Source organism: Bombus fervidus, chromosome 12 (genome assembly GCF_041682495.2).
Source record: "Bombus fervidus isolate BK054 chromosome 12, iyBomFerv1, whole genome shotgun sequence".
In the NCBI taxonomy this organism is placed as follows: Eukaryota; Metazoa; Arthropoda; class Insecta; order Hymenoptera; family Apidae; genus Bombus; species Bombus fervidus.
Window position 1 is genome coordinate 10,352,855 of NC_091528.1, and position 25,765 is coordinate 10,378,619.

Below are 25,765 nucleotides of genomic sequence, written 5' to 3' on the forward strand. Positions count from 1 at the left end.
TCGAATATTTTGCGTTTTTTTTTTTTTTTCTTTTTCCTATTATCGTCCCTCGTGTGTATGTATCTATATTTCATTTATACATATATGCACATGTAGATACATATACATATATATCTATCATGTACGCATGCATTTTATAATATTTTTTGCTTTTTTTTTTTCAATTTGTCGTTTTCTTCGATACTTTCAAATGTTTCGCATAAAAAACAAGGCAATCAGATTGAGTTTCTTCTTTTTTTTTTTATAGTTTACACTTAAACTTTACGCTCGTATTTAAATATTTATACTCGGTTAAATCACCTCGAGTGTCTGTATGTATATATAATATACATACGTAATACATAAACCCTAAAATTGGAATCACTCATTTTTACTTTCATTAGTTCCTTTCCCTTCGTTTTCCTCTTAATCGCGTAACTAGTACGAAAAGACTAAGCTCCTAGCAAGAAGTTCGTTTCGTGTAGCCTCTTTCCTCTCTAAACTCCCTTTGAATCCCGTGCTCTTTGCCACGAGCAATCATTAATAACGTGGCGTGGAAACGAAACGAACGTAACTCTTGTTGAACGGTGGTTGTCAGTTAAAACCAACCGACCGTTCTCTTTTTTATTCGTTTCTCATCGTGCTCCTATTTCCATCCTTTTTTTTTTTCATCCAGTTGTTCGCGTTACTTTCACGTTTCCTTCCTTTCACACGTTTCCTCACGCGCTCTGGCTCTCGGTCTTCCTCTCACACGCACACACTCGCTTCATGTCCGCTTCATTTCTATTTACTCTCAGCCAGCTCTTATTAATAAACGAGCAAGTAATTTAGCTACAAGTCTTATTAGAAAACCTTCGCGTTAACGACTGAATCCGCGTTTCTTCTTTGCCCCGTTATTCCCTGAGCGCTTTCAGATCGCGATCGCGAATCCGGCGATTCGTTGGGTGTCGCGACCGAAGCAACAACGAGCGAGAACGCGCGCTCCGATCGTCGATTTACCATCCAATCGGAGCCAGTTTATCCAAGAAGTAAGAAGCCTGTGGGATCGCGAGCAAAGTCGAAACGCGTCTAGTTTGCTTTCCAACGAACAACTTCGTTACTACATTCCGCCACGAACTACGTATATACAGAGCGAATGGAAAATTGAAGTAACACGCTGGTGACGATCACGACCTAGTAAACGGCCTCGTCGCGATCAACAGCCACGAATTCTGCGGGCAAAGCGTTATGAAATTTGACAATATCGAAGGAACGCCGGACGAATATCCGACGCTTATAAATATGTATACCGTACCTCGCTGAAAATCTCGAAAAGGCCGTTTCGGTGGACGCACTAGCCTCTTCGAATCGACTTCTAGTCGGCGTACAGGCTGCGTACGAAGAGCATACACGGAGGGATTGTAAAGGGAGCGTAAAGGGAGCGTAAAGGGAGCGCGAAGGGAGAGCATAGAAGGAGTTATGTACGGAGTAGAAGACGAACGTTTAAGGGCAGCCGCATTCGTCCACTACCATCTTCGGTAGATCTCTCTTGATGATGTTGGAGTCAGGACCGTAGTAGATCAACGACATCGGCGAGAACTTGAGGGGAGCGCAGCAGGGCTGCATGCCAGCCAGTCGATCCATCTTTCGGTATTCCTCGATCACATGGGTGTAGTAATTGAGGAAGGTGTCCGGTGTTCTGTGTCCGGCCGCGCAGTCTCCCCTGCAGTAATTCGCGTAGTACCTACGCAAATCGAATAACGCGTTTACGTTACTCCAGGTAGTTTCCATAATTTTCACAATTCAAAGCGACGATACCAACTTGGACGAACGTCCGTCGGTTCGCGTAACTAGAGAAATTCTCTGTCTGTGATCGGCATTGTTATCAGCTTGGTTGAAGCAAGTTCGAGTTGACGAATATTTGCCGAATCCGATTCTGAACATGTTGCGACGATATCCGATCGCGAAGGGTTAATCCAGCAGAGTTTTCGTCGATGTACAGAGTTCAAGGATATTTATATTTACGGTAAAATAGAATTCTATCATACGATAAAATAGAAATTGTATTTAATTCGGGAAAATTTGAAGCAGATATCGAATTTCTGTTTGCCGTGCGTGCGTGCGTGTTCCCGCAGAGCGGCAAACTTCGTTAAGCTTCAGACAATTCTGTTTGCAATAATTGCTGGTAAGTTAAGGGTTTAGGGCCGTTGCACTTGTAAGCGACACTCTGATTTCACGGGATACCCTACGAATGACTTGCAGCTACTGATCGACGGCTGTGCGCGAAAGTATCGTCTCGTGCCATCGTACAACGCGTATACCCCACTCCACTCGTGTCTGCGTACGCTAACTCGATAACAATCCGATCGGTAAAACAACCATCCACCCCGACAACGTTGTGTCAATAATGCAACACCTCGTTTGTTCCTTCGACTGGGTGAAACTATACACAGCACTGCAACTAGACGGCGCGTTTTTACGCAAACTCGTACTTTTCTGAACCTAATTCGACAAACAGAATCTAGGAATTTCACCGAACCACTGAGAAATCATCGAATAGCTATCGCTATCCATATCGTCTGTAGTTTTGCATATTACGTACACTTTGTGTATTATCGCGCTGTTAAATAAACGCGTAAAACTCCGCCTACGACGTCGCAAAGTCGAAGATCGCGTTTTAAGATGCCTTCGAGTTGACGACTCGAATGACTTTAGCTCACCTTACGTCGCAAGAGAATCGCGCTTCAGATTTTTACGATACGATTTCGTTATCGTCCTTACCCTTGAGGAGCGATTATCCAGTCGTCCCAGCCGAGTTGAGAAAAGTTTACGTAGAATCTTTGCTTGCAACATTGACCCTTTATAGCACCGCTGCACTCGATCGCCCGCCTTCTAACTCGTTTCACAGCCGCGGGATCCGTGCGGACGACTAGGAAAGGCCTATCCGGATCTTGAGTGCCTGTGAAACGTAGTTTTTCATAACTTTGGCATTATTCGCTAATACTGTCACGAGACACGATTGTCACGTTTGCAATAGGCAAATTTCAAACGAATATAAAAATATAAATACACTTTGGAATTGGAATTACAAGGTATTTCTTGCAAGCATATGCTTCGCGGAGATGACCAAACTTCGTTATGCTAACCGTAATATCGAGTGAAACCTATGTGCAATATCATCGATATGTTTGATCGCACGTATGTTTAAGACACTGTTCATTTTCTGCTAAAAATATCGCTAGCAACCTGTAACCTTTACACGTTCGAACGTGTTCTATAGTTTCGCGGTGTTTTCAAATCCTACGAAACGATGATCGATGATCGATCGATTACAGCGCTATTTTTCTACGCGTTCAAACAAATTTTCCGTAATAAGCGTTCTAATGCGATCACGAGCATCTGTAGAAGATCTGTTTTGGGAAAAGAAAAAGTCAGGATACCTTTTGCGTTTAAAGATGACTCGATTACGTGCGGGGAATGTCCGTCAAAGGTCGATACGTAGACGTGCGAGCCACATCCGGTACAGTCGACGAGCAACGTCAATTTATCTCTGGTGGTATCCCGACTCGTCGTGTACCAATTGTTCACAACCTTGGTGACGTCGAACTTGAGCCAACCCAGTTGTCCAACGTTTACTCCCAGCGACGTGACCATCTCCAAGTATTGACCTAGCTCCTACGAAAGCACGTGTACATCCATTTATACGTTTTTCGCCAGGGAAGGAGAACGACCGCGAATTATTTTATTTTTCACCCTACTCGGCATTACCCGAAGCTTCCCGATCGGCTGAAACCCGTCAACCGTAGTCGGTAATATTGGACGAACGATTGCTAAGACGACTTAAGATCGCAGTACGTTTTAACGCGATTACATTTATGTAAGTCGAACGAAAGTGGTCGAGCGTCCTTTTTCTTGTCGCTATCGTACGTATAATTATCGCGCGAAAATCCTAGATACGACGAAGAGCAACTGACGCGTAACTCGTGACGCGTGTCTATGAACCTGATCGACTTATTTGGAAAATTTACGCCCCGTCTTTGGGAACATGTGGCACTCGTCGAGACAAGAAAGAAAAACAGCTTTCTGAAACGCTCTGTATAAGCGTACGCATTCGGAATATTCAGTAGCAAAAGACACGCGATTATAAAGGGAAAAGTATGAAAGTTAATTACTCGACGCGTTACATATATGCAATAAGAACATCCAAGCGAATCTAAATAATCGACCGGTTAAGATTACCTTTCCACGCAAGTGCGTCGTGTTGCCGCAGCGTACTCTAAATACCCAGAGAGTAATATTTCTTTGGTTCGTTTGACTCTGACGATGATGTTGATAATGGTGGGCGTGCCTGAATTCTACTCTGGTCCAAAGGGTTGCTCTTTTGATCCTCAGTGGCTCCAACGCCGGTTCTCCACTGGACATTGGAAATTCCAATAACGGCTGTCCGTTCAGCGTACGTCCTGCGAACAAGAAACGTTCGTTTCGTTAGAAACAGGCATCGACCGAAATAAAAGATCGCGCCAATTTTTATGTCTGTTTGAATTTTTTATTTCAACAACGCTACGCGATAGTGTGAAATTGAAACGAGAGAATATCGGTAGCGACTAAGAAGGACTCGCGACGAAATCCGACAGACGTAACGAGGATTACAACCAAGCTGAATTTTTTTTTCTACAGGCGAATCGCTTTGTCGTTCGAGCGTAATCTCACACGTATATAACCGCTCGTTATACTACGAAATTGTCTAATAGCAAGAACCAAAACGGACATATATAATATACATATATGTATACATATAGAGAAAAAGAACACGAGATGCAGGGATAAGGAGAGAGAAAGTGTAATGCACTCGGCGGTTCGAAGCTCGTGTGCCAGGAGCAGTGTGTTGGCGGGAGACACAGGGATTCGCATATACATAGGAGAGTGCGATGAAATATAAGAGGCGAGAGAAGGTTGTTCGTGTACAAGCGTAACGAGAGATACATCGAAGCTATCGAGCAGTGCACGCGTAGACACGGGCGCAGGTTAACACACGCGGATCTGCAAATATCGGTGTCGGTGTGTGCGCATACTGTGAAAGCAGCGCGGCTTTATCCCTTAACGGTTTAGTGAGTCACGGACCGAGTGCCGTTGGAGGGACGAGGATAAGCATGGGGTGTCTGCCACCCGTCTGTCTTCCGCCTTCCACTCCCCGCAACCCGCGCTTCTTCTCTCTTTCGCCACTTCACCCCTTTCATTTCGTTCCTTACCCTCCTCTCTCCGCTCGCTGTCCCGTTATTTCCTTTTCTTTCCTACCCTTGTGCAGCCAGCCTGTAGGCACCACCGACACTGACACCGTCGACACCGACACCGACGCCGACACCGACACCGACACCGACACCGGCACCGACGCTCAGACCAACACCAACGACAACAACGTAGACACCGATACCGACATAGACACAATCGGAGACTCCCCTACTAGAGCCAACGACGTCCACACCCTCAACGTTACCCCCGACGTCTATGGTCTAGAGTCTAGAGCGTCGTGACGCCAACCACGAAGATATTCAACCTACCGATCTTTTGGCTCTACTCGTTTAACCCTTCGAGTATGGACCAACCGATATACAAGCGTACAACCACGCACACGTAGAGGTAGAATATTCATATTCGTGTTCTAAGTTAGATCGTTGCTGGATCCTGGAGTTTCATGGACGCGAGGGAAATTTAAAGACGCAGGGAAAAGAGAAATTTTCGTAGCCGAGGAGCGAACGCGGGAGGAAAACCCGAACCGTTCGATCGTTCGTTCGCTGTCTTTAGTTGTGTGTATTGCGTGATATAATTATCTAATAGTTAATCGAGTATTTGTTTTTTATTAGAAAATCGTTCGAAATCGCGCGTCTCTTTCGCTACCGGCATCCGATGCTATCGTTAATGGATAGATCGCGTTCGTTCGAAGCAAACGAAACGGAAATCTTTATTACGCGATCAATATCGTCCGTCATGTGCCACGACCAGTGAGATTTTGGCTCGTGGATCGCCAGACTCGCCACAAGGTTCCCAGCAATTGTCGTTTCCCGAGTGCCCTCTTATTTCGATGAGACGGCACGGCGGCGTCAATTCTTCGCCGACACCGAGATTTCTACCGCAAACTGACGTTCCCGTCGTTATTTCGTTAAGGATTAGAACCGATTTTCAATCCGACATTCGCATCTTTAGTAGAAAAGAAGGAAAGAAAGGATATTCGTTGCTGAAAACGGGAGATTGACGATGGGAGAAGTAATTTAGTATTTTAACTGAACGCGTACACGCGTTCTCGTATCTACGATCGCGATTTCGTGGAACAAGACGACGAAATAAATGCTACATGTTTCGTATGTATATATCGTAGGATATCTTGGCCTCCTTTTCGTCCCTTCTCGTTCCCCTTCTTTGCTAAGTGGATGACACGATCCGCGATAAGGGTGAAAATAATTTTCCTTTATTCTCCGGTCGAACGAGCGTGTTCTAGGAATCGGTTCGTAAACCGTGAAATCACTGCGTAACGTTACCACGATTAGATTAACCAGGGGTTAGGATAGACGTTGTATGAGACAGCTAAGTTTCAATATCTTAAGATTCAGTCTGCAACTTTACGCAGAATAGTTAACCCTCTTATGCAACCGCGTCTCATAACTACGATACAAAGTCATCTAAAAACATACTATTCTTATTTGCCATGGTTAACACGACGAGAAACAAGGTATTTATCCTTGTTTCATAATTAGAGAATCAGGAATATTTTATTTTCTTCTCCATTCTCTCTGATGTCCGATCACAAGTACTATTTCCGCGTATTTGCGTTTCATACAAATTCATAGCGAAATCATAATTTGTCGATTAATCGAATCGAACGTATTAATCATTACAGTAGAGAATTGGAGTCACCTTTCGTCTTTCATCGACGCGGAAGGCAACGAATTCGTCGTCGTTTGTAACAGCCGTTAAGCGCGCGCGAACTGACGAATCGAGAGAGGCGTTGTACGACTTTCGTCCGGCCTCGCTCGAGTTTCGAGTGCATCGTGTGTCGCACTTTTCGAGGTCGGTGCATCGGGTACTTTTGCCGCTGCGCCGCAATGCGACACACCACTGAATCTCCATTCCCATTTTCTCGCTTTGATAACTCGCATCTTTTTCGTATGGGCAATCCTGCGTACGAATATGGTGCAACGCCGAGTTGATATTTGCCTGGAAACCGATGCCTCGTTATCGGAAACGCAGAATCATACTACGCGTATCCATCGCAGCGTTGCAAGGAAGTTGGAAAAATTGGGAAATTGTGGAATTACGATTAGGTGTGCGCGAATATGCATCGCCGCTCGCAAATATCCGCGCGCCTGCTTATATTTCGCAATATACGTTTTCATTAGAGGAATGCGAATATATCAAATTATAATGATTTTATTCGATCGATCGGGCGGAACGTTTAAGCAAATTCTAAACGCTGGAAATTTCTCTTCTCATTGCTCCGAGTAAAGAAATCGTTACTTTGCGTAGACACGGGACGATTTGTGGATCGTTGGAGTAGACAAGATTTAAGGATGCCATTCGCTGGATCGAGAGCGCTTGGGTGGTATCGCACGAACACGATACGCACGTTCTAAACTGTAATAACGACGAATGCTTTCGACTCACTATACAAAATCAGAAATAAAAAGATTCGAAGATGGATACAAAAGTACGTACGATATATTGATTCATCGATATACCGAGACTCGAGTATTTGTATCGGAACCTAGAAAATCGGAGTGTGCAAAGATACAAAGTTTGTACGTAATATGCGAGAATATACGAAATGTCCAAAGTATCTATACGATTATGATATTTACTGGGAGAAAAACATTATAGGACTATGCCGTATTAGAAAGAGCGATGTCTATGTCTTGAGTTACTATCGGATGAACGTTGGTTGTAAGAATATTTGAATCGGCAAGTAACTTTGCCGTCTAATTGGGCGAAATTTCTCTACGATGTGCGTAATGCTAGGTATCTATCTTAAATCTTAAAATCACGAAAAATATGTATATTGCACCTTTCATCTGTACCTTTGATACGTACGTGAAGCTAATTGCAAGAATCTTATCGTTTTTCAGATTTAAAATGTCGCGATAAAAAATTTACGCGTGTCCGTGGGTGATGAAACGATAAATCGTGAAAGATCGTTCGCAGCATCGGCAGCATCTTATGCAAGAAGATGACGGAATAATATCTTTTGATTCCGCGGTTTCCTCCCCAAGTCTCGTTCTTTTTCTTTCGCTGCTGTGCGACTGCTCGTAAACGAGGTTAGCGCGATCAAGGGAGGATGTGCCCGTAAATTTGGTGTGGGAGCATGTCACTAAAGGAAAGAGGGGTCTCTTCGTCGCCAAGTCGTCCATTTAAGACGTCGCGCAGCATAGTAACGCAGAGGAAAATCGCTACGAATGAACACTGAGTAAAGGCGAAGAAAAGGGAAGACGGGAGGAGACATAGAGGCAAAGAGTAGGAGTTAACTTTATAACAAGAAAGAGAACAGAGAGAGAGACAGAGAGAGAGAGAGAGAGAGAGAGAGAGAGAGAGAGAGAAGGCAAGCAAACGGGAGTGGAAAAAATGAGACAAATATATGATTTTGACAATATCGATCCAAAAACAGGGTAACAAAGTTGTTAATTCGATTCCAATTTATCCACTTCGACGCGCTGCCCATTACCTCGTTTGGCTTTCTAGATTAATTCATCGAAATACATGGAAAATCAACTACAAAAGTTGTACTCTAGTAGCAGAGGAATATAAGGAATGTTAGAAGAAATGTAACGAGATTTCATCGAACAATCGCTAAAAGTAACCCGATGAAACATCGAAATAGTTTTCTCTTCGTCGTCGAAACAAGGGGAATTTCTTCGAGATGAACCGATAACCGTTGATTCGATACGTCAGTGTTCTTCTCTGAGAAGAATATTCGCTAGAACTCTTCTAGAGATAAGGAGCAAAGGTAGTTGGATCGTAGGGGTGCGTCGAATCGCTAAATCGATGTAAACTAACGTAAGAGAAATAAAAATGCGAGCGGTTTCTTACAAACATTGGGATTAGATGGGAACAGGGGAAAAAAGAAAGGATAGGAATACGAGCTGCGTTGATAAAACTACCATGAAAGTGTATGGGGCAGGAGGGAATCGAAAGAATTTCTTTTATCGGCAAAATGTTAATAAACGTGGCTGGAAACGTGGATGGGTAAATAAAGAAGAAATAGAGAGGACGAAAGAAAACTCCGTATCGTGGTACTTTGAACGAGTCAAGGAAAATTTAGGGGACTGCTAACTGAATGAGTCTGTCAGAGAGCGGGGCGTAGTCTGAGACAATCGACGTAATGTTCCAATCCACCGCATGAATTTTCATTGGAAAATAGACGAAGAAGAATCGAAGAAATAAATCGTAATGTTACGAGTTTTATTTGCACGCGGGGTCGTGTATTCGCGTCAACGAGAGTCTCGATCGCTTCTCCGAACCTCGAATAAACGAGAAGCGTATCCTTCCCTATTTACACGACGTAATCTAAATAAAATTTTTCTTACGAAAGAACGATAAAGATACGAACGCGTAAAACTTGGGACAGGTTTGTGGAAATAGGAAAGCGATATAGCAATGTTACATTTATCCGAAGATAATGCGTGGAAACACGCATTCGTAACAACAGCCCGAAGAGGAAAGCTATGCAACGATAGAGAAACATAGGAATACAGAACTATAGAACTATAGCGTTGTAGAAATCGCGGAAGAAAACGAAATAAGAAAATCCGAGGAAATGTTAGGTTGGCAACTAAGCGACTGCGGATTTTGTCAATACCACCTAATGACAAAATCCGCGATCACACAGTTGTCTACCCAATAGATAGAACCGGGGATGTAGAGGCAGGACAAAACCGAAAAGTCGACCGATCGATGATCGTAACGTTAAAAGGTTATTACGTCGCGTGTGTAAAAACGAACTGTTGAAATTTATTAGACGACCGAGTGGGATAGACTAGGCGACAGAACGAGACACGACGCGACTCACGGATGATGGGAATCGCGGCGGTACTATGAGAAACGACATCGCATGCAACGTAACTTTGTCGCTACCACGTTCTCTGTCGTCCACGGTCGAGAGTCCAACACCGTCGACCTCGGTGCGAATCTAATTACGGAACGACACGATACCGATGCGTTGCTCAATAATATCGCGTCCACAACCTCATGGTATATCGCGTATCTTATATAGGGCCGAGGCGATTGACCGTAATACGGTCGGTCAAATAAGAGGGTCAGATATAGCTGGTTGGTAACCCTGATCCAGATCTATCGTCGCCACGTGGTCGTTCGCTCGCTCCTTCGTTCGCGCTACCTACCCTCGCGACTCGCGATTGAAATCACGTGCTCGCAGGTGACGACTACCGGCTACCGATTCATCTTGCTTCGAGCGTTGCGGCTTTTTTCTGATCGATGTTCCACCGTCCCCGGCGCGAATGTCGCTTAACGTCATCGGAGTTTCGAGTCCACCGCGTTTTTCTTTCATCGACAGGTTCCATCGGCGAGAACGACTCTGAACGCCAGACTTCCTGTAAGCCAGACGCGTAACCGGGTTTGAACGCTTTCGATCGAACGCGGCGTTGGAACGTAAAAATTGTCTAAAAACCTGGAAATGGGAAAAATTCGTAAGGGGCGAAAATACAAGAGGATCCGCACGGTGTAGGAAAGTTTCTAAAACGGCTAAAGAAACGTAGCGTAAGCAAACGTTTCTTCCGCACGTTAAATACGACAGCTACGCTCTGGATAGTTTAGAAACTTTTGCATATTACGCGCGTGCCGTGCATTTTTGCATCTACCTATCCAAAGTATGCACACGATATAGCTGCGTGTATAGAATTTAGCGGGCGACATAAATACTTAGCTTCCATTCCTATAATTCAGATATCGATTAGATTTTTTAATCTATAGAAAACGAACGTCGTTTCCTATTTCGGTCTAAGGCTGTAATACGTAATACGATAGTAAAATGTACACGTTAATGGGAAAAATAAAACGCTGCAAATGAGAGATTCACGCTGGTAAAGCGACCACAAGTTGCTTGAATTTAGGTGATTTGACTAATCTGAACGAGGGTTTAGGCATGTCGGTCGATGTTACAAACAAACGGTTGATTCACGGTGTACAGGAAATGGACTGGCTCGTTTGTACGATAACAGTCCAGAAGGTTATGTTCCTGGAAAACGTGTCTATATCATACTTGTCGCGTGTTTCACTACCATCCGCATCGCGAAGTAATCCGTTGTCGCGGTGATGTTATCATAGCCGTCGTGAATTCACGTCATAAATTACATTCGATAAATTGCATTCTTACACAGCGTTCTGTTCTTCCAGTATACCATTCGTTCTCCAAATTTCGAATCTTCAAAGTGTCTGACCGTGTCACCATGGAAACCTTTTACGTAACGCGTTATTCGTGTCGTACGAAATTTTTTGAAATTTCATTAGCAGCGTTTCGTTAGACACGGCGCTGCTGATTGTCAGACTGCAACGTTTGTTAAATTATAACGGATAATTGACTGTTTAAATATCTTCGACTTGGACAAAGTATCTTGCAGCTTCTATATGCGGGTTTTCAGTTTTCTTTCAAACTTTATCGGTATAACGTGGCCGTGTCTCGCGAGAAAAAGTTATTAGAGAAATTTCTAAACGTTTCGTACGACACGTGCGCTGTGTACGCGACGCGTTTCCTCCTCGAAAAATTTCAAAGTCTTGGACGTGTCCCCGCGATCGATAAAATCGCGGAATGCCGATCGATCGGATCGAATTGCACGCAGCTTTAATTCGTACATCGCATTCGCGTATCGCGACTCTCGCTTTGGATGCGCCTCTATGCCCTGTACGTTTAATTTCCAAAAATGGAAAGCCAGTCGCTTTAAGTCGTAAAGTTGATCGATTGACTCTGCGGAAAATATGAAACGCATTCGATTGCGGCAAGGGGTTGGCGAGACGAGAAGAGAGGGGCTGTGAGGTAGGGGGTTGAAGGAGAAGGAGACAGGAGGAGGAGAGAGACGGGAGAAGGGTAGAGGGTGGCGCACGGGGGTAGGATGGTAGTGGAGGGATGAAAACGGGGCGTTTCCCAAGGCAAAGTATCCCAAGTCCGGCGAACAATTAGACGACTCGTACTCTTTTGTTAAGGGGCATGATTAAGGATTCTCTTCGCGTCTAGGCGTTTCGGAAAAGGGAATTCCGCGCTCGTTCCACGGTATCGTAACCGAGATTCTTTCGATCTTTGAGTCTTCGATTGGCCTGTTCAATCCGTTCTTTGTATCGACGAATGTGACTGAAATTATACGGCGCACCAAGGAGATGAGCAACGATGTTTCCACCTCGCGGAACGAGAAAGGCGAATTCGAATGAAAAGCGCGTCGATCGTTCGCCCATGAGCATCGTCACGGGGTGAAGGGGAAAGCTCGATGACTTTTAATCGATCTTTGTATTCCGTCGAAGAGAGAACGGTGGAAAGAGGCAGAGATCGTAATCGAGAATCGATTAAACGGAAAAGAAAAAAGTATTAGTATATTAAGTATAAATATGAAACGAATGGAGGGAAGACGGGAGGAAAGATAGGGTTGGGATATAAAGTCGAAGGAAAGCGGAGGAAGCAACGGTAGAAACAGCACGAGCAACGGGATAGAAGACGGAGAAGCACACCCTTGATTTCTATCCTAGAGCGGAGAGTGTAGTGCGGTAGGATGAGGAGAGTCAAGAGGGAATAAAGGGGGTGTAGTAGGAGATGTACGAAGAGCGGCGCCCAGCTGGAGCCACGTGCATCGATCTGACTACAGGCGCCAGCCGTCCTATCCGTCGGCTCGTTCGTCCATGAGTTCGACCCTGTCCCACTCCAACGCATGTCGAACCGTACCATCCCACTTTGAACATCCCGTCAGCCTCCCTGCTCCGACGTTTCTACCCGTATCCCGCACCAACGTCGCCCGACCGCCACTAGCATCCACCACCTCCTTCCTACCTCTTTCCTACCTCTTTCCTACCTCCTTCTTCTTTTCATCCTCATTTTCTTCTCGTACAAGAAAAAGGAGGCAACCAGGAAGAAATCTCCCTATTCTTCCTTTCGCACGAACTCCGTGCAACGCAGTGTCTTTTAACCTATGCGTGTCCTATTCGAAGAATTTGTCCATGCATTTGCCCTCAGGTTGAACGAACTCGCCACTTCGCTGCACGACTTTCTCAGATACAATTTTCTGTCGTGCTTTTTCTCCTCTTTTTTCCAGACGATTAAAGAGATACAACGGTATAACCTTAGACGAATGTTGCTGGGAAACGATCGACGATCCGATAAGGAAGGTAATCGTTGCGCCATGTATGCAACGAACGTAAACTATTAGCAAAGAAGCTACGTTTTGGGTAGATCTTAAAATTGCTTTCCTCTTGGGAATGCCCAATTGACAGTTGAAATCATCGTGACGAAGGGAACGCTCGCTCGACTTTACTTCGCTTCGGTAAGACAGTTGGATATTTTGAAAACATTCAATACACGAGTGTATAACGCGGTATATTCGATAAAGAGAACGAGATCTACCCAATTCTCGAATGCTCTTAAGCTTGCATCGTGTATAATTCGTTTTGAACTATCGCCGGTATCATCCCGTGTGAAATTGCGTATCGGTGACACGCATTGTAATTTGCCGATCTAATATACTGCTTGAGCCTCGTCCAGAGGCTGGATCTCGTTGCCACGAGTGGCGAATATTTTATTTTCTAGCGACAAAAGGGGAAGAGCCGAGCGAAAATGCTTTTACCCCTATATGGAGGGTTGAGGATCGTAATGGTGCAAGTTGGCCCACTGCTATTTTCCATAGGACAGCGTTCTGAGCTTTAAAAAAATTCATTATATTTTCCAATTCTTGAAAATGTATCACGTTGGGGGATAAAATTGTAACTTTATCGATTATGAAACTAAAAGGATGGTATCGGCTTGATGGTCGATCCAGCTATTGCGGCTTATATTTTGCGAAACTAGGAAAAGTATTATTCACCCACGAGATTCTTTATTTCCTATAAAAAAGCGTGAATCTACTGTCCAAAAGCCTGTTATAGTTTTCGGGCAGATAGTTTCCGAAGCATTGCCGTTTGCGAGAGGCGACGAGAAAAAATAATTTGAACATCTCCGTTCGTATTAAATCGAAAGAATAAGAAGGGGAAGGTGAAAAGCAAAAGGATTTCCGTTTCGTTCGTCACGATTCGTACGTACAACGAATTACGACGGGTTACGAGTTACAAGTTGCGAACTAGAGTCACGAGTTACTGGCTGCGATCGGCCGAGCTTTCGTGGAGAATCGCGTTCAACAGACTCGTCGCCAAGTCCTTTTAAAAGAGAACAAACGTCGAAAGCGCATAATGCCAACTCCTACTCCTATAGTGGAAATCTCTCGTCTACGACGATAAGATCTCTTTCGGCGATGACGAACATTTGAAGAAACGGCGGAAAGGATATCGCGCTCGTCGTGACCATTTCTTTCATATTAAGGCGGTACGCATCGCGTATCTACCGTATCTGCTACTGTGAACGCTCCTTGACATTTTTTCATTTCTCCTCTCTCTTCTTCCTTGCTCTCGTCGCGCAAACATTTCACCAAGAATCTGAAAACACCCGATTGCACGAATACGGAAACGAAATTGCATCCGAACGCAATTGCAGCTCGACGAACCTTGCAAGGAATTAATAGTCAGATAGAACGAGTATTTTCAAAATAATGTACGGGCGCCGAATAAGTGCAATTCGCGAAAGAATTTGCCGAAACTCGATCAGCCCCTGAATAAAGCTATTTGACTATCCTCGCAGAGGCTGGCGTTCTAATACTGTCGATTTTACGACGTGGAAAATCTTAGTAAGTTGAATCAACTCACGCGTTCACCGATCAAACCTTGACGTATTTTCTAATCTTTTTAGAAAAATTCGGTGGAACTTGGTTTGTCCGAACAGATCGGAGGACGCGACAATTAGGATAATCGAACGGGTCGGATAATGATCGGAGGTTTGTTAGCAATCTCCAATTGTACAATAATTTATTAATTAATAAAGTTAGTAAATTGAAAATGGAAAGCGAGAAAAAGCACTAGAATCGCTGAGGAGGATTTTATATCGGGACAGAAAAGTTTCCGACTCGTAAATCGATCTCTCGGTTACAGCAAGGGTGTCTTGCCTTTTGTAATTGTTTTAAGGCACCCGTAGCATTTTTCTATATGAATAACAAGTAGACTGCGGACTTTTATGCTTTTGTAAACAAAAATATGCGAGAATGCGCATAACGTCGAAAGATACGCGAGATATTCAAAGTAAAATATACTAGTCGTAACATATAGCAGGTGAAGCAAATCGTTGCGCAGATTTCGCTCGTTTAGTTTTGTCGTAAAGGTATGAACTTGCATAAATATCCGCAGTCTAGTAACAAATGATAAATTGTAGAAGCTTGGCAAAGGCGGTACCATTCGCATGCGATACGTAAGTTGTTAAAGTGCACGAAGTGTCGCAACTAGTATAATGCAAGTTAATAATTGATTTTTAAATAAATATATCGTCGCCTGTAGCTGTAACGCTATCGGCACATCTACTTACATCGATCGAAAAGCTCTAATAAATTTTACTTTATTCGGTATTGGTATTAATATTCGCGTAATACGTGTACCGTATAGAAAACTGTCGATCGATGTCAGAGAAATAAATTCTTACGGCTTGTGAACAACTATAAAAGTGTTACAAAACGAAATATTCCGACTCACTTGGACCAATGTACATGTAAAGGATACGCGAATGAACATTAAATAAACAAGGACAGGGAGAAAGAAACACGGATGTCGATGTTAATGGAAAACTTTTTGAGCGATGAAAACAGAATAATCGGATCGATCGAACGAATCCGAACGATCGTACATAAGTAGGAATTATTTTCGTAGCTAAATGAATAGTTAAACGATCGTACATAAATAGAAATTATTTTCATAGTTGGATAGGCCTTGTGCGATTGAAAAAATCTATGTCTCGCATCTCTACGTAAAGGCAGACGGTTTAGACAGAAAATCAATTAGACCGTGTTCTTGTGCCGAGAGGTTCAAATAATCAGAAAGTTGCTCAACATAGAAAACTTTCCACGGAACGAATACGATCGCAAGAAAAGAAAAGATTCAACGGAGAGGAAAAGAGAAGAATCATCGGAGAAGGAACATTCGGAAATTTGGCTCCCGTCTACGTTAACACGAGTATACATATGTATATTCGAGTGTAACTAATTATTAATTAAGCGGAGCAACTGACGACTGTGTTCAGGCACGACAGTGCGATTCCCTGTCAAGAACGACGGTTTCCTTTCGAAAATTATTGCCAGTTAGATCGTTCGATAAATAATGGCCAGGCTATATACGTTGGAATAATTGAGACAGAATGGGAGATGCGCATGCAGCAAGAACAAAGGAAAGCATTTGAAGATTTTACTTAATAATTACAAGCAAACAACCGGTTGTTTATATATTCAGATATGTGAAACTTGTCGCGTTTCTTATCTTCTGAATGATATTAATATTATACCATGCTGCCATGAAACAACGACTAAATATTTTTAGTTGAAGGAAGAAAAACTAAGAAGATACTTTGGTTCTCTTGGTTGCTTCGAAATGACAAGCAAGCCGTTTTAATTAAATAGCATGGTCCTTGAGTTATCAGTAAATTAATCATCGGTTGCTACCACTCGATACACGTGCGATTTTTAATTTAACTTAGCGTATCTAGTAAAATAAAATTCGAAGCTCGGTTCTCTCGTTAGGTAAACGTTTAAACGTAAATCGGTTGCTACGTAGCAGATTAAACGCAAAGTTCTGCCGTTTACTCGTAAACCTGGAAATTCTTGAAATTGTTCGAGTCCTTGAAATTCTTCGCATTGTTCAAATGCTTTCTCATATCTATTCTCTCCATAAACTGTTCCTCTTCACCTCGACGAATTTCTCTAACGCATTCTTCGCCACTGGTATTTTATATCTTTCGCGCTGGCAATCGCGATACTTTCCTACACGTTACGCTATAACGTTCAATTTCGACGAAATATTATACCGTAATTGCCCGCTAGTCTGTCGCTAGTTATCGACAATTTTTTAATCCACGAAAATGTATCTTGTTTCGATCGTTCCAAAAAATCTAGCGAGTCAACGCGTTAAGATTCGATCGGATCGATTTATTTCCAACAACTTCGATTATTTTCGTAACGAACTGAGAAGAAATTTGCACGCGACTTTTTGCAGCATTGCACGTTTCGCGTTCCACGAAGCTTCGCCTCATCGAGACCGAGTTTCGTCGTTTCCTCTTCTTCGATCTCCAGCATCCGGTCGTATTTGTCCGGCATCTAAGTCGCTCCACTTATCCGTGTGCGAACGAGATTTATCGGAAGAAAATCTGGCTGGTAAACGATGTTCGTACACCGAGTCAGGTGATACCATTGACTATAGGAATTTCGGCGTGTTACGCGGCTCAAAAAGGAAAAATGTGGAAGAAAAGTTACTCCGCGCCCCTCCCCCTCCCTCGTTGCTGAAGAGATCGATACGAAAGAGGCGATGGTGCTTTATAGTTTCTTTAGTTTCTTCAAAAAGAATGACGTGTTCACCGGCTATGTATAGTGACGGCAATATTAACGTTAAAGTATTACGCATGTCGTATTGTAACACGCTTATCGAGCAACCGATGTGCGCCGCCAGGGCGACGACCACGAATTTGCGCGCGTGCGAAATATTCACCAACACCCCGTACTCTAACAACCAAACCAAACGACCGTCTTGGAATACCAGAGCCGTTCGTTTTATGCTTATCGCTGTTTGTCGCCACGACGAATTAATCCTGCTACGATCCTCCAACATTTTTACTTCCATCTTGCTCTCGTTTCGGCAAACAGAAAGGATTTCTTAAGGTTGACACGCGCTTGAAACAATCGAATGTCGATTAATACGATCGTCTATCGTAACGTGGTCTCGGAGGATCCAACCGATCGCTCGTTCCCCTTAAATCAGCCAATCATTGACTCTGAAACGTGTACCAACTTTTTCTTTACGAGATGGCATTCTTATAGGTCTACAACTACTAGTTTATACTAGTAAATACTAGTGCACCAGATATTAAATACGAATCGAACGATATCTCTATCATCTCTTTTGATTTGTCTTATAAATCTTTCCCATTACATTTCTACCCTGCTTAACTGAATTGTACGAATTTCGAAAGCGGAGGAAACTAAAGATTTTCCTCGTTTTCCTCTTGTCATCTTTATCGTTACTCTTTCTAATTCATAACTATCCGTGTAACGTAACTTTGCTTGAAAGTATCTCGAAATATAAGAAGCTGCTACTAGGCAGGACAGCGCGGTGGAGTATTGAAGATCCTGTGGAAACTTTTTACCAATATAGCGTCTATGTCGTACGAAACATTTTGCAACATCGTTAGCACTATAACGAGACTATCGCGATCATATCGGAGAAGTTTGAAGGAAATCTGTAAACGTACATAGAAGCCAGCGATGTTTTATCAATTTTCTACTAAATACGCGTTTGCAACGAATGTCTCGTAACTTTTACGTACGTTGTCAGACCAGCTTCAAATTTGACCAATACGACGACGACAATCGTGTCTCGTTACACAGGGCCAATGAAATTGTGAAATATTTTATACAACACACGTATATGTAAAAGTTTCCTATGACACGTATTCGTGTGTCACTGTATACGCCGAAAGAATTCGTTAATTTAACCACGACGAATACGATAGGAATGGCACGGTCGTAAATGCTGGCCAACGTGTTTCTTGTAGCTCCGGCTAGCTCTATTACCCTTATTGTTAAACTTAGAGTTACTGAACTACAGAACGAACTATAGACTGTCGTGGCGCGACACCCATATCTACGAGCCACGTGGCTTCAGCCGTGTGGCCACGCATGCATGCGAATCAAGGTGTCGTTCGTGACATTTTCTGCGTATATGTACCTCTTTTCCTCTTCGCCTAAACCCACCCTCCGCTTATACACTCTCTTTCTCTCTTTTCTATTATTCCCAGTAATCCTGTTGTTCTTTGGCGATTCATCTGCTCGCGATTCAGGCAACAGGCCAATCGACCAAGTGGACTGAACGAACCACGTATTCCATTTGCAACGTGGTGGTTCGCGAAAAGTCCGATCGAACGGAAACCGAATCGTCGACGGTAATACAGCGGCTGACGAAAACGCTCGAATACTTGCCGCAGAACGCTTTTACAGCGGCTGCAAAAAGTATTTCTACGCCATTGTATTTATTAGGTCATTTACGTACCGATTAATTATGCGCGTTATGTAAACCACATTAAAATTGTGTCCACGTCGTAACGAAACACGACTGTTGCGATTGTGTGCGGAAAATTGGAATAAAATTGTAGGTAGCTGCATGCGTACCGAGCTACTAGACGTTTTGCGCAATTGTACGTTTGGCAAAGATCGCAAAAATATCCGAACGATCGATTATTCGTTTTAGCAACAAACCTTGATATTCAATGGGACCATTTTTAATCGCTTGTCGGTCGGGAAACGTAAGAGTTTCCAACGATTTTTGCGTACCAACCACGCCTTTCCATCCGTTCAACGATTTCCGTTTCGTCATCGGTCGATGATCGTCGAATCGATACCGGCTCTAGCAAAGAGAATAAAACTGTCCATATAGATTCAGGACGCGTGAACTAATTGTAAGTAGCGATTTGTTGGCTCTTATCGATGTGTGGCGTTAGAACAGCGTAATCGATACTAATAGGGCAGCGTGATATCGTAAATCTACTGGATCGTAAAACTGGAAGTAATTCGGAAAATTAGGAAAGACAACTATCGTTTGTAAAACTGCGTGGTTCGTAAGCTTGGAGAAGGCGTGCGCGTTTCAAGAGCTTGTGCGACGAACGACCAACGACGGACGACGAACAACGGACGACGAACGAATGTCTGGCAATAAGAAGACGAAGAATCGAGCGAAGAAGGGTAAAACAACTCATGGAAGGGTGGAAACTTACCAGGTTCGGCAAACGTGATGATCTCGGAGGTTCTCGCGTAGAAATCGTCCATCTCTTCTTCCGGTTCTTGGTCCTCGTGTTCGCCATAGCCTCGATAGGGAGAAGCGATCCTCGCGTTGTTGTCTTTCGTAGAGCTGCCGACTCGTTGATCGAAATTCCTATAGGAGTATTCGTCGGCACCGTAAAGGAACTCTGCGGAGTACACGTTCTCGTTCCTCGATCTATCGGGAGATGGATAACGAGAGGACTGAGCCTCGGCTCTGTACAGAGTTTCGAGAGCCAAGTGCCTTGGTACGGTGGCCAAAGTTCTGTTCACATCCGGTCGTGCCCTAAGACCAAGTTTAGTGAGTATCTGGTGTTTGATAGCCTCCAACCTTAGGTCGTCCGGAGTAGGCGTAGAGGTGTCCTTCCTTTCGGAACCACCGCCCTTATAGTGCGCCTCGTGTATATGTTGTTGTTGGTCTTGTTCCTGTTGATGTTCTCTGTGTTGTTGGTGGTGTTGCTGGTGCTGCTGGTGCGGACAACCTGGGCATGTTTGATGATGATTCTGCCGCGGTTGTACGGGCGAGAATGTTAAACACCAGAGCGCCAACCCTATAAGAAAGATGTTCGAAGGTAGCAAGGATCCTCTGTATCTGAATAAAACGCGAGAGGGGGGTAGGTGAGATCGTTGATCTCGGCACGATCGACTCGAAGCGATCGATGGATCGTACGTTGTGGCGGTAGGAGCGGCTTTGCCAGCGGCGGCAGCACGCCGCCAGCGATGAGCACGGTAACGCCGACCCCGGTACTCGATCTTCTTCCAGAACCTCTCGTTTCGACCTGCATTCGAATTGAGTCCTGATCTGTACGACACCTGGTGCATTTCGGCGGCGAGTCACCTCCTCCACCCCCACCACCACCTCCTCCTTCCTCTGATCCTCCTTCTTTCTCCTTCTCGATCCGCTTCCGGTTCGAGCAAGGTATCTTTCGACTTTCTCGATCGGCGATCACCACCACCGATTCGGTCACGCTCGCTTCTAATCCTATCGGTACTACGACTCGGATGAGAAACGGTGCCGATCGCCGAACCGATCGCGATACTGTTACTATTACGATCCGAATAAACGGGATGCTTAGTGTCCGTACAAGGAGGAGTAATCCTCGTTTCCGAGCAACGATACAGAGATAAGAGGGCGTGACGACCACGACAGGAACCTGTTGAGAAGGTAAAATTCGAGTGGGACGGTGACGACGACGATGGCGATGACGACGACGACGACGACGACGGCGACAGGGAAAAGGCATTCTCGCCTAAACCCCCCATTACCAACTACCCGGTGCCGCTGTTTCAGGATCGATCTCACCCGCAAGATGGACCGCCGTAACCGGGTACACCCTGCTCGCGTTTTCGGCCATTCGCGCTTTCGTTTCCACCGATTGCACGTCCACGGGTACGCGCCTCTAATTAAATATCTTTCTCTTTTATTTTCGTCCCCTTGCTTTTCCTCGTTTTCCTTTTTTCTCCTTCCTCTTCTTCTTCTTCTTTTTCTTCTTCCTCTTCTTCTACCTCGTGACCTTTCCTCTAGCCTCTTCTCGATCTTCTTTTTACTCTTTTACACGTGTAGCTATTTCTTATCTTCACTAGCCTGTTACAACAGCCCTATCTTAATTTTTCGCTTCTTCCCTTTCTTCCGATTCTCCAACGACCGACTTTAACTATTCGACTACTCGACTGATTTTTACATGGGACACGAAATCGTCGATCCGAATCCCTCGATACGACAATACGATCGTATATTCTTGTAACGGGCGGTCAATCTTCAAAATCGCCCACTAAGGTCTTCTAGACTTTCTCGGACACTTTCTATGCGTACCTAATGTTTCACTACGGCTAAGGTCCTCGGAATGATGCACCATTTAAAGGCTTGAAGCGACAGCACGTACAACGAGCGGCATTTGAGCCGATTTTTTTTAATTAGAAAGCCTTTCGATGATCGACGAACGGTTCTCCGGATCGAGTCCTTTGCGATCAACGCGTTGTCTTCTCCTCTCTTTCACTCGCCTAATGTCTCTTTATTGTCCGTGGAAAATCGGTTGCGATTCTGATCGAAGCGTGCTCCAGACGTATCCTTCTGGAATTGTCAAATTCCTCGCGCACATCCTTTTCGATCTATGCAATCGGGTTCAAAAAGTTGGAGACAAGGTGGTCGCGTTTTAGCGAGAATCAACGAAAATTCTTTTTAACTAATCGACAAACTACAGCGATCGGCCTTTACTTTTCTCGTATTCTCTTACTTCTCGTTCCCTTTCTTTCCTCTCTTTTGCTTTGCTCGCCGGTATCATCCACGATAACGACGAAACGCCAAAGGATCCCTATAACGACCGAGGCACGCTTGTCGGAGGCGCGCCGGACACTGAGGGGCATCCACCACCACTACCAATACCGATACCACCACCGCCTTACCATCACCGCTAGCAGCAGCAGCAGCAGCACCAGCAGCAGCACCACCAACACCACCAGCAGCAGCAGCACCAGCACCAGCAGCAGCAGCACCAGCAGCAGTAGCACCACCACCACCACCACCACCACTACCAGCAGCAGCGTCGTAGCGACCGTCGCGACCGTCGCGACCGCCGCCACCAATACCACCACTGACCAGTGAAACACTATCCACCCACCCACCACGATATAGATACTGCAACAATCGGCTAAACTCCCCGATAACTTTACGTAGCTGATCCCTCGTATACGTTATGCTTGCTGCCGTTCCTCTACTTTTTTTTTACCTACCATTTACTGTATATTCACTCGACGTCCAAGTATTTATCTATTTTTCCTTTCTCTCTTCCAACCTGATTATATGTACGTGCAACGGTATTGCCTAAAACTCGAGCATTTCTAGAGGGAAGAATAGGAAAGACAAATACCGTGCGTATCCTGTCTCGTTCGAGTTACAGGTTACGCGTTTTCTTCGTTTCCTTAAAAAATGGCTAACGAAGAAACGTATAGATAGATATGTGACTGAAGAGGTAGGGTAGAAAGCACAGAGAGAGAGAGAGAGAGAGAGAGAGAAAGGGGGAGGGAAGACAAAGTGGGTTTGGAACAGGCACCACGTGGTTTACGCGTGGTACCGCGACGCTTCCGTTTCGTCTCTCTTTCTCTCTCTCTCGCTTGCTCCACCCTGGCTATTCGAAATTATAATTAGCTATAAATTCGCAGGAACAAACGAGTTTCGTCCTACCAATATGTCTCTATCGTGGAAAAGCTGGCCTTTGCGTTCGATTTGTTGGACCAGCGATCGTTCGATTTTGGACAACTACTGATTTTTCACCGACAAGAAGCCAAAGGGGACGGGTATAAACGGTCGAACAGCGGCAAATTTGTTGGATGTACGAAAACACGATTGTAATAGCCGTGTCGTGTCGATGGCGTCTGTAACTTTTGCGGTTCTCGACAGTCGGTGTAGAAAAGCAGCAGAAAAGATAGAAAGAAGGGATAGAGAGAGAAGCAAGGTAGCTGTAAGCATATTGATCAGAAGACGGTAGTTGGCCTCATGCCACGTGGTGATGCTGCGAGAGGCGCCGGACTCGTATTATGACCCAAGGCTTCTATTCTCCTCTCTTACTTTCTCTACGATTTTCCTATACGATCCTTCCCTTCTTTCCCCTTCTTCCTCCGTCATCGTCTCCGAAATTCATCTCTTACTCTCCGCCCCGTCCTACCGTCATTATTTCCAATCTCTTTCGTTCCGTAAGTATCGAGAAAGATATTCGAGAATATGCAAACTTACGAGCAAAATCTTCTGACGCCCCACGTCTGAAATTCTGTGTCGTTTCGAACAACCACTTATTTCATCTTCTTCTTTCCCCTTCCATGTCCTTTTTATTTTCCTTTATTAATTCCGATCGATCCGACCTACGAACCACTGCTTGCCCCATCTTTCCTCTCTTTTTTCTTTTCTGGATTCCCATTTTTCCTGAATTTTCTCATTCCCTCGCTCCTCTTTTGTACTCTATATAGGTCTCGTAACCTTGCGATTCGACGCCCTTCCTGCGGATGGCATCAACGCTGACAACCTTGAACAAAAGGAAAATTGAAAAGGGACGTTGATATTACAATAGGTAGAAAACAGGGGGCTACAGATTTTCTGCTTCGGCTTTGCAACACCTTGTAACATTTTCTTGCAACAACCGTACATTTTCTTCTCTTTTTTACTTCTTCACGTTTCCGTCCACGTTTGCCTCTTTGCTATCCTTTGCGCGAATCGATAGAAGCCGATAAGAGCAACGCAAAATTACCCGTTACCTACCATTGCCCGGATAAATTCCATTCCTGTAAATGGAAAGGAAGAAACGTTAGTAAAATTGAATTCTCGTTGCATCGTTAAAAGAAGGAACGCTGTAAGCACGGTTAAGACGTTTTTAAACTATAGACACTTTATCGTGACGTAGAAACGACAAACAGTCGATTCGCGTCTCTATCCTATCGACCGTCGAGTCGTGGTGATCGTGTACGGTGGTGACGACACACTCGTCCGTGGTAACGACGTACCTTAACCACGGCGAAAAAGCAATTTCTGCCTTATCAAACGTGGAAATAGTAGAACTTACGTTATCGTGACACGGTGATCGTAATTATAATCGAGCGACTTAATCGCAGTCCCCCATAATTGTTAAAGAAATCCGAGAGAATTGTAATATTTCTCAGCACCGATAAAATCGCTCCGATGTAAGACACGATGATGTTAACGGTTGATCGAGATCGATCGGTTACGATCGACGTACGTATCACACACACATAACACACGCACGCGCGCACGCACACACATAGTAAACTAAATCCTAAACGAAGTAACGAGAGCAGAGTGAGAGACAGAGAAAAATCGGGTGTTCTCGCTATCGAGACTCGAGTTTGTTCGTAGCGATGGGATCTGAAACGCTTCGTATCTGTATCGTACATGCGACGAGAAATTCGAATAATTTTCGACACGATTCGAAACTTGAAACTTTCGAGAGTCTCGTATTATTACGACAACTCGATCTTTTCACACTTTGTTCGATATTTTAAGCCGATGATACCGTTTGGATAAAATTAATCGAAACGCATCTAAAATACTTGGAAAACTATTTAAACTCTCGAGAATTTCAAGATTTTTAAGAGATTCCAGCTTCGAATCGCGTGCCGAATGATTCGTGCTTTTTGCTTTATATGCAGATTCGAAGCGATTCGAAGCGTTTCGGATCCCATCGCTACTTGTTCGTGACGCGCGTCTCAGACCGTGCGAATTAGATTGATCTATCATTGCCTCGTCTGGCCGTCGTCTCGACGATCGTTGATCGCAACCGAGGCAAATATTATTTTCCTAGAACTGTCGCGATGTCAGCGATATCGCTGCTTTTATTTTCACTGTCATCGATCATGTGCGTTGGCCTCTCGAATCCCAACGGCGCGGTGGTCCCCTTTCTTTCTCGATACACACCCTTACATGGGAATGCGGTTCGGCCGAACGTGGATGATAAACGCGATCAATCTCGTTCCAGCGTCTTTACTAAAGAGACAAAGAACGACGAAAAAAGAAAGAACGAGGAACAGCGAAGAAAGAAAAGAAGCGAAAGATGTTGAAACTTTAAAGAGATTTTTGAAAGCATAACAGCGCGGATACGGTTCCGCACGTACCAAGGGGCTGCTGCAACGAGGAAGCAGCTTCGCTGTCTGGTGATCCGCGCGGACCAACAAAAACCGATCGA

At 44.4% G+C, this 25,765-nt stretch overlaps 1 protein-coding gene across 1 annotated transcript; it reads right to left on the reverse strand.

The window, feature by feature from the left end:
* On the reverse strand, positions 1 to 24,203 carry Actbeta (inhibin subunit beta). Its single transcript, XM_072014099.1, has 6 exons — positions 23,809 to 24,203; positions 20,036 to 23,736; positions 4,198 to 4,418; positions 3,399 to 3,633; positions 2,740 to 2,917; positions 1 to 1,702 (listed from the first exon to the last, which is right to left on the reverse strand). Exons 2-6 carry the CDS (start codon positions 20,898 to 20,900, stop codon positions 1,462 to 1,464), a joined length of 1,740 nt encoding a protein of 579 aa, XP_071870200.1. The 5' UTR covers positions 20,901 to 23,736; positions 23,809 to 24,203; the 3' UTR covers positions 1 to 1,461.
* Between the last annotated feature and the right edge of the window lie 1,562 nt (positions 24,204 to 25,765).

What these genes read in the sequence shown, in the direction of transcription:
- Actbeta (XM_072014099.1), bottom strand. Translation starts at nt 20,900, where the DNA reads ATGCACCAGGTGTCGTACAGATCAGGACTCAATTCGAATGCAGGTCGA. An exon ending in CGACGCACTTGCGTGGAAAG is followed by an intron (nt 3,634 to 4,197) that starts GTAATCTTAACC and finishes GTGCTTTCGTAG; the next exon opens with GAGCTAGGTCAATACTTGGA. An exon ending in GTCATCTTTAAACGCAAAAG is followed by an intron (nt 2,918 to 3,398) that starts GTATCCTGACTT and finishes TACGTTTCACAG; the next exon opens with GCACTCAAGATCCGGATAGG.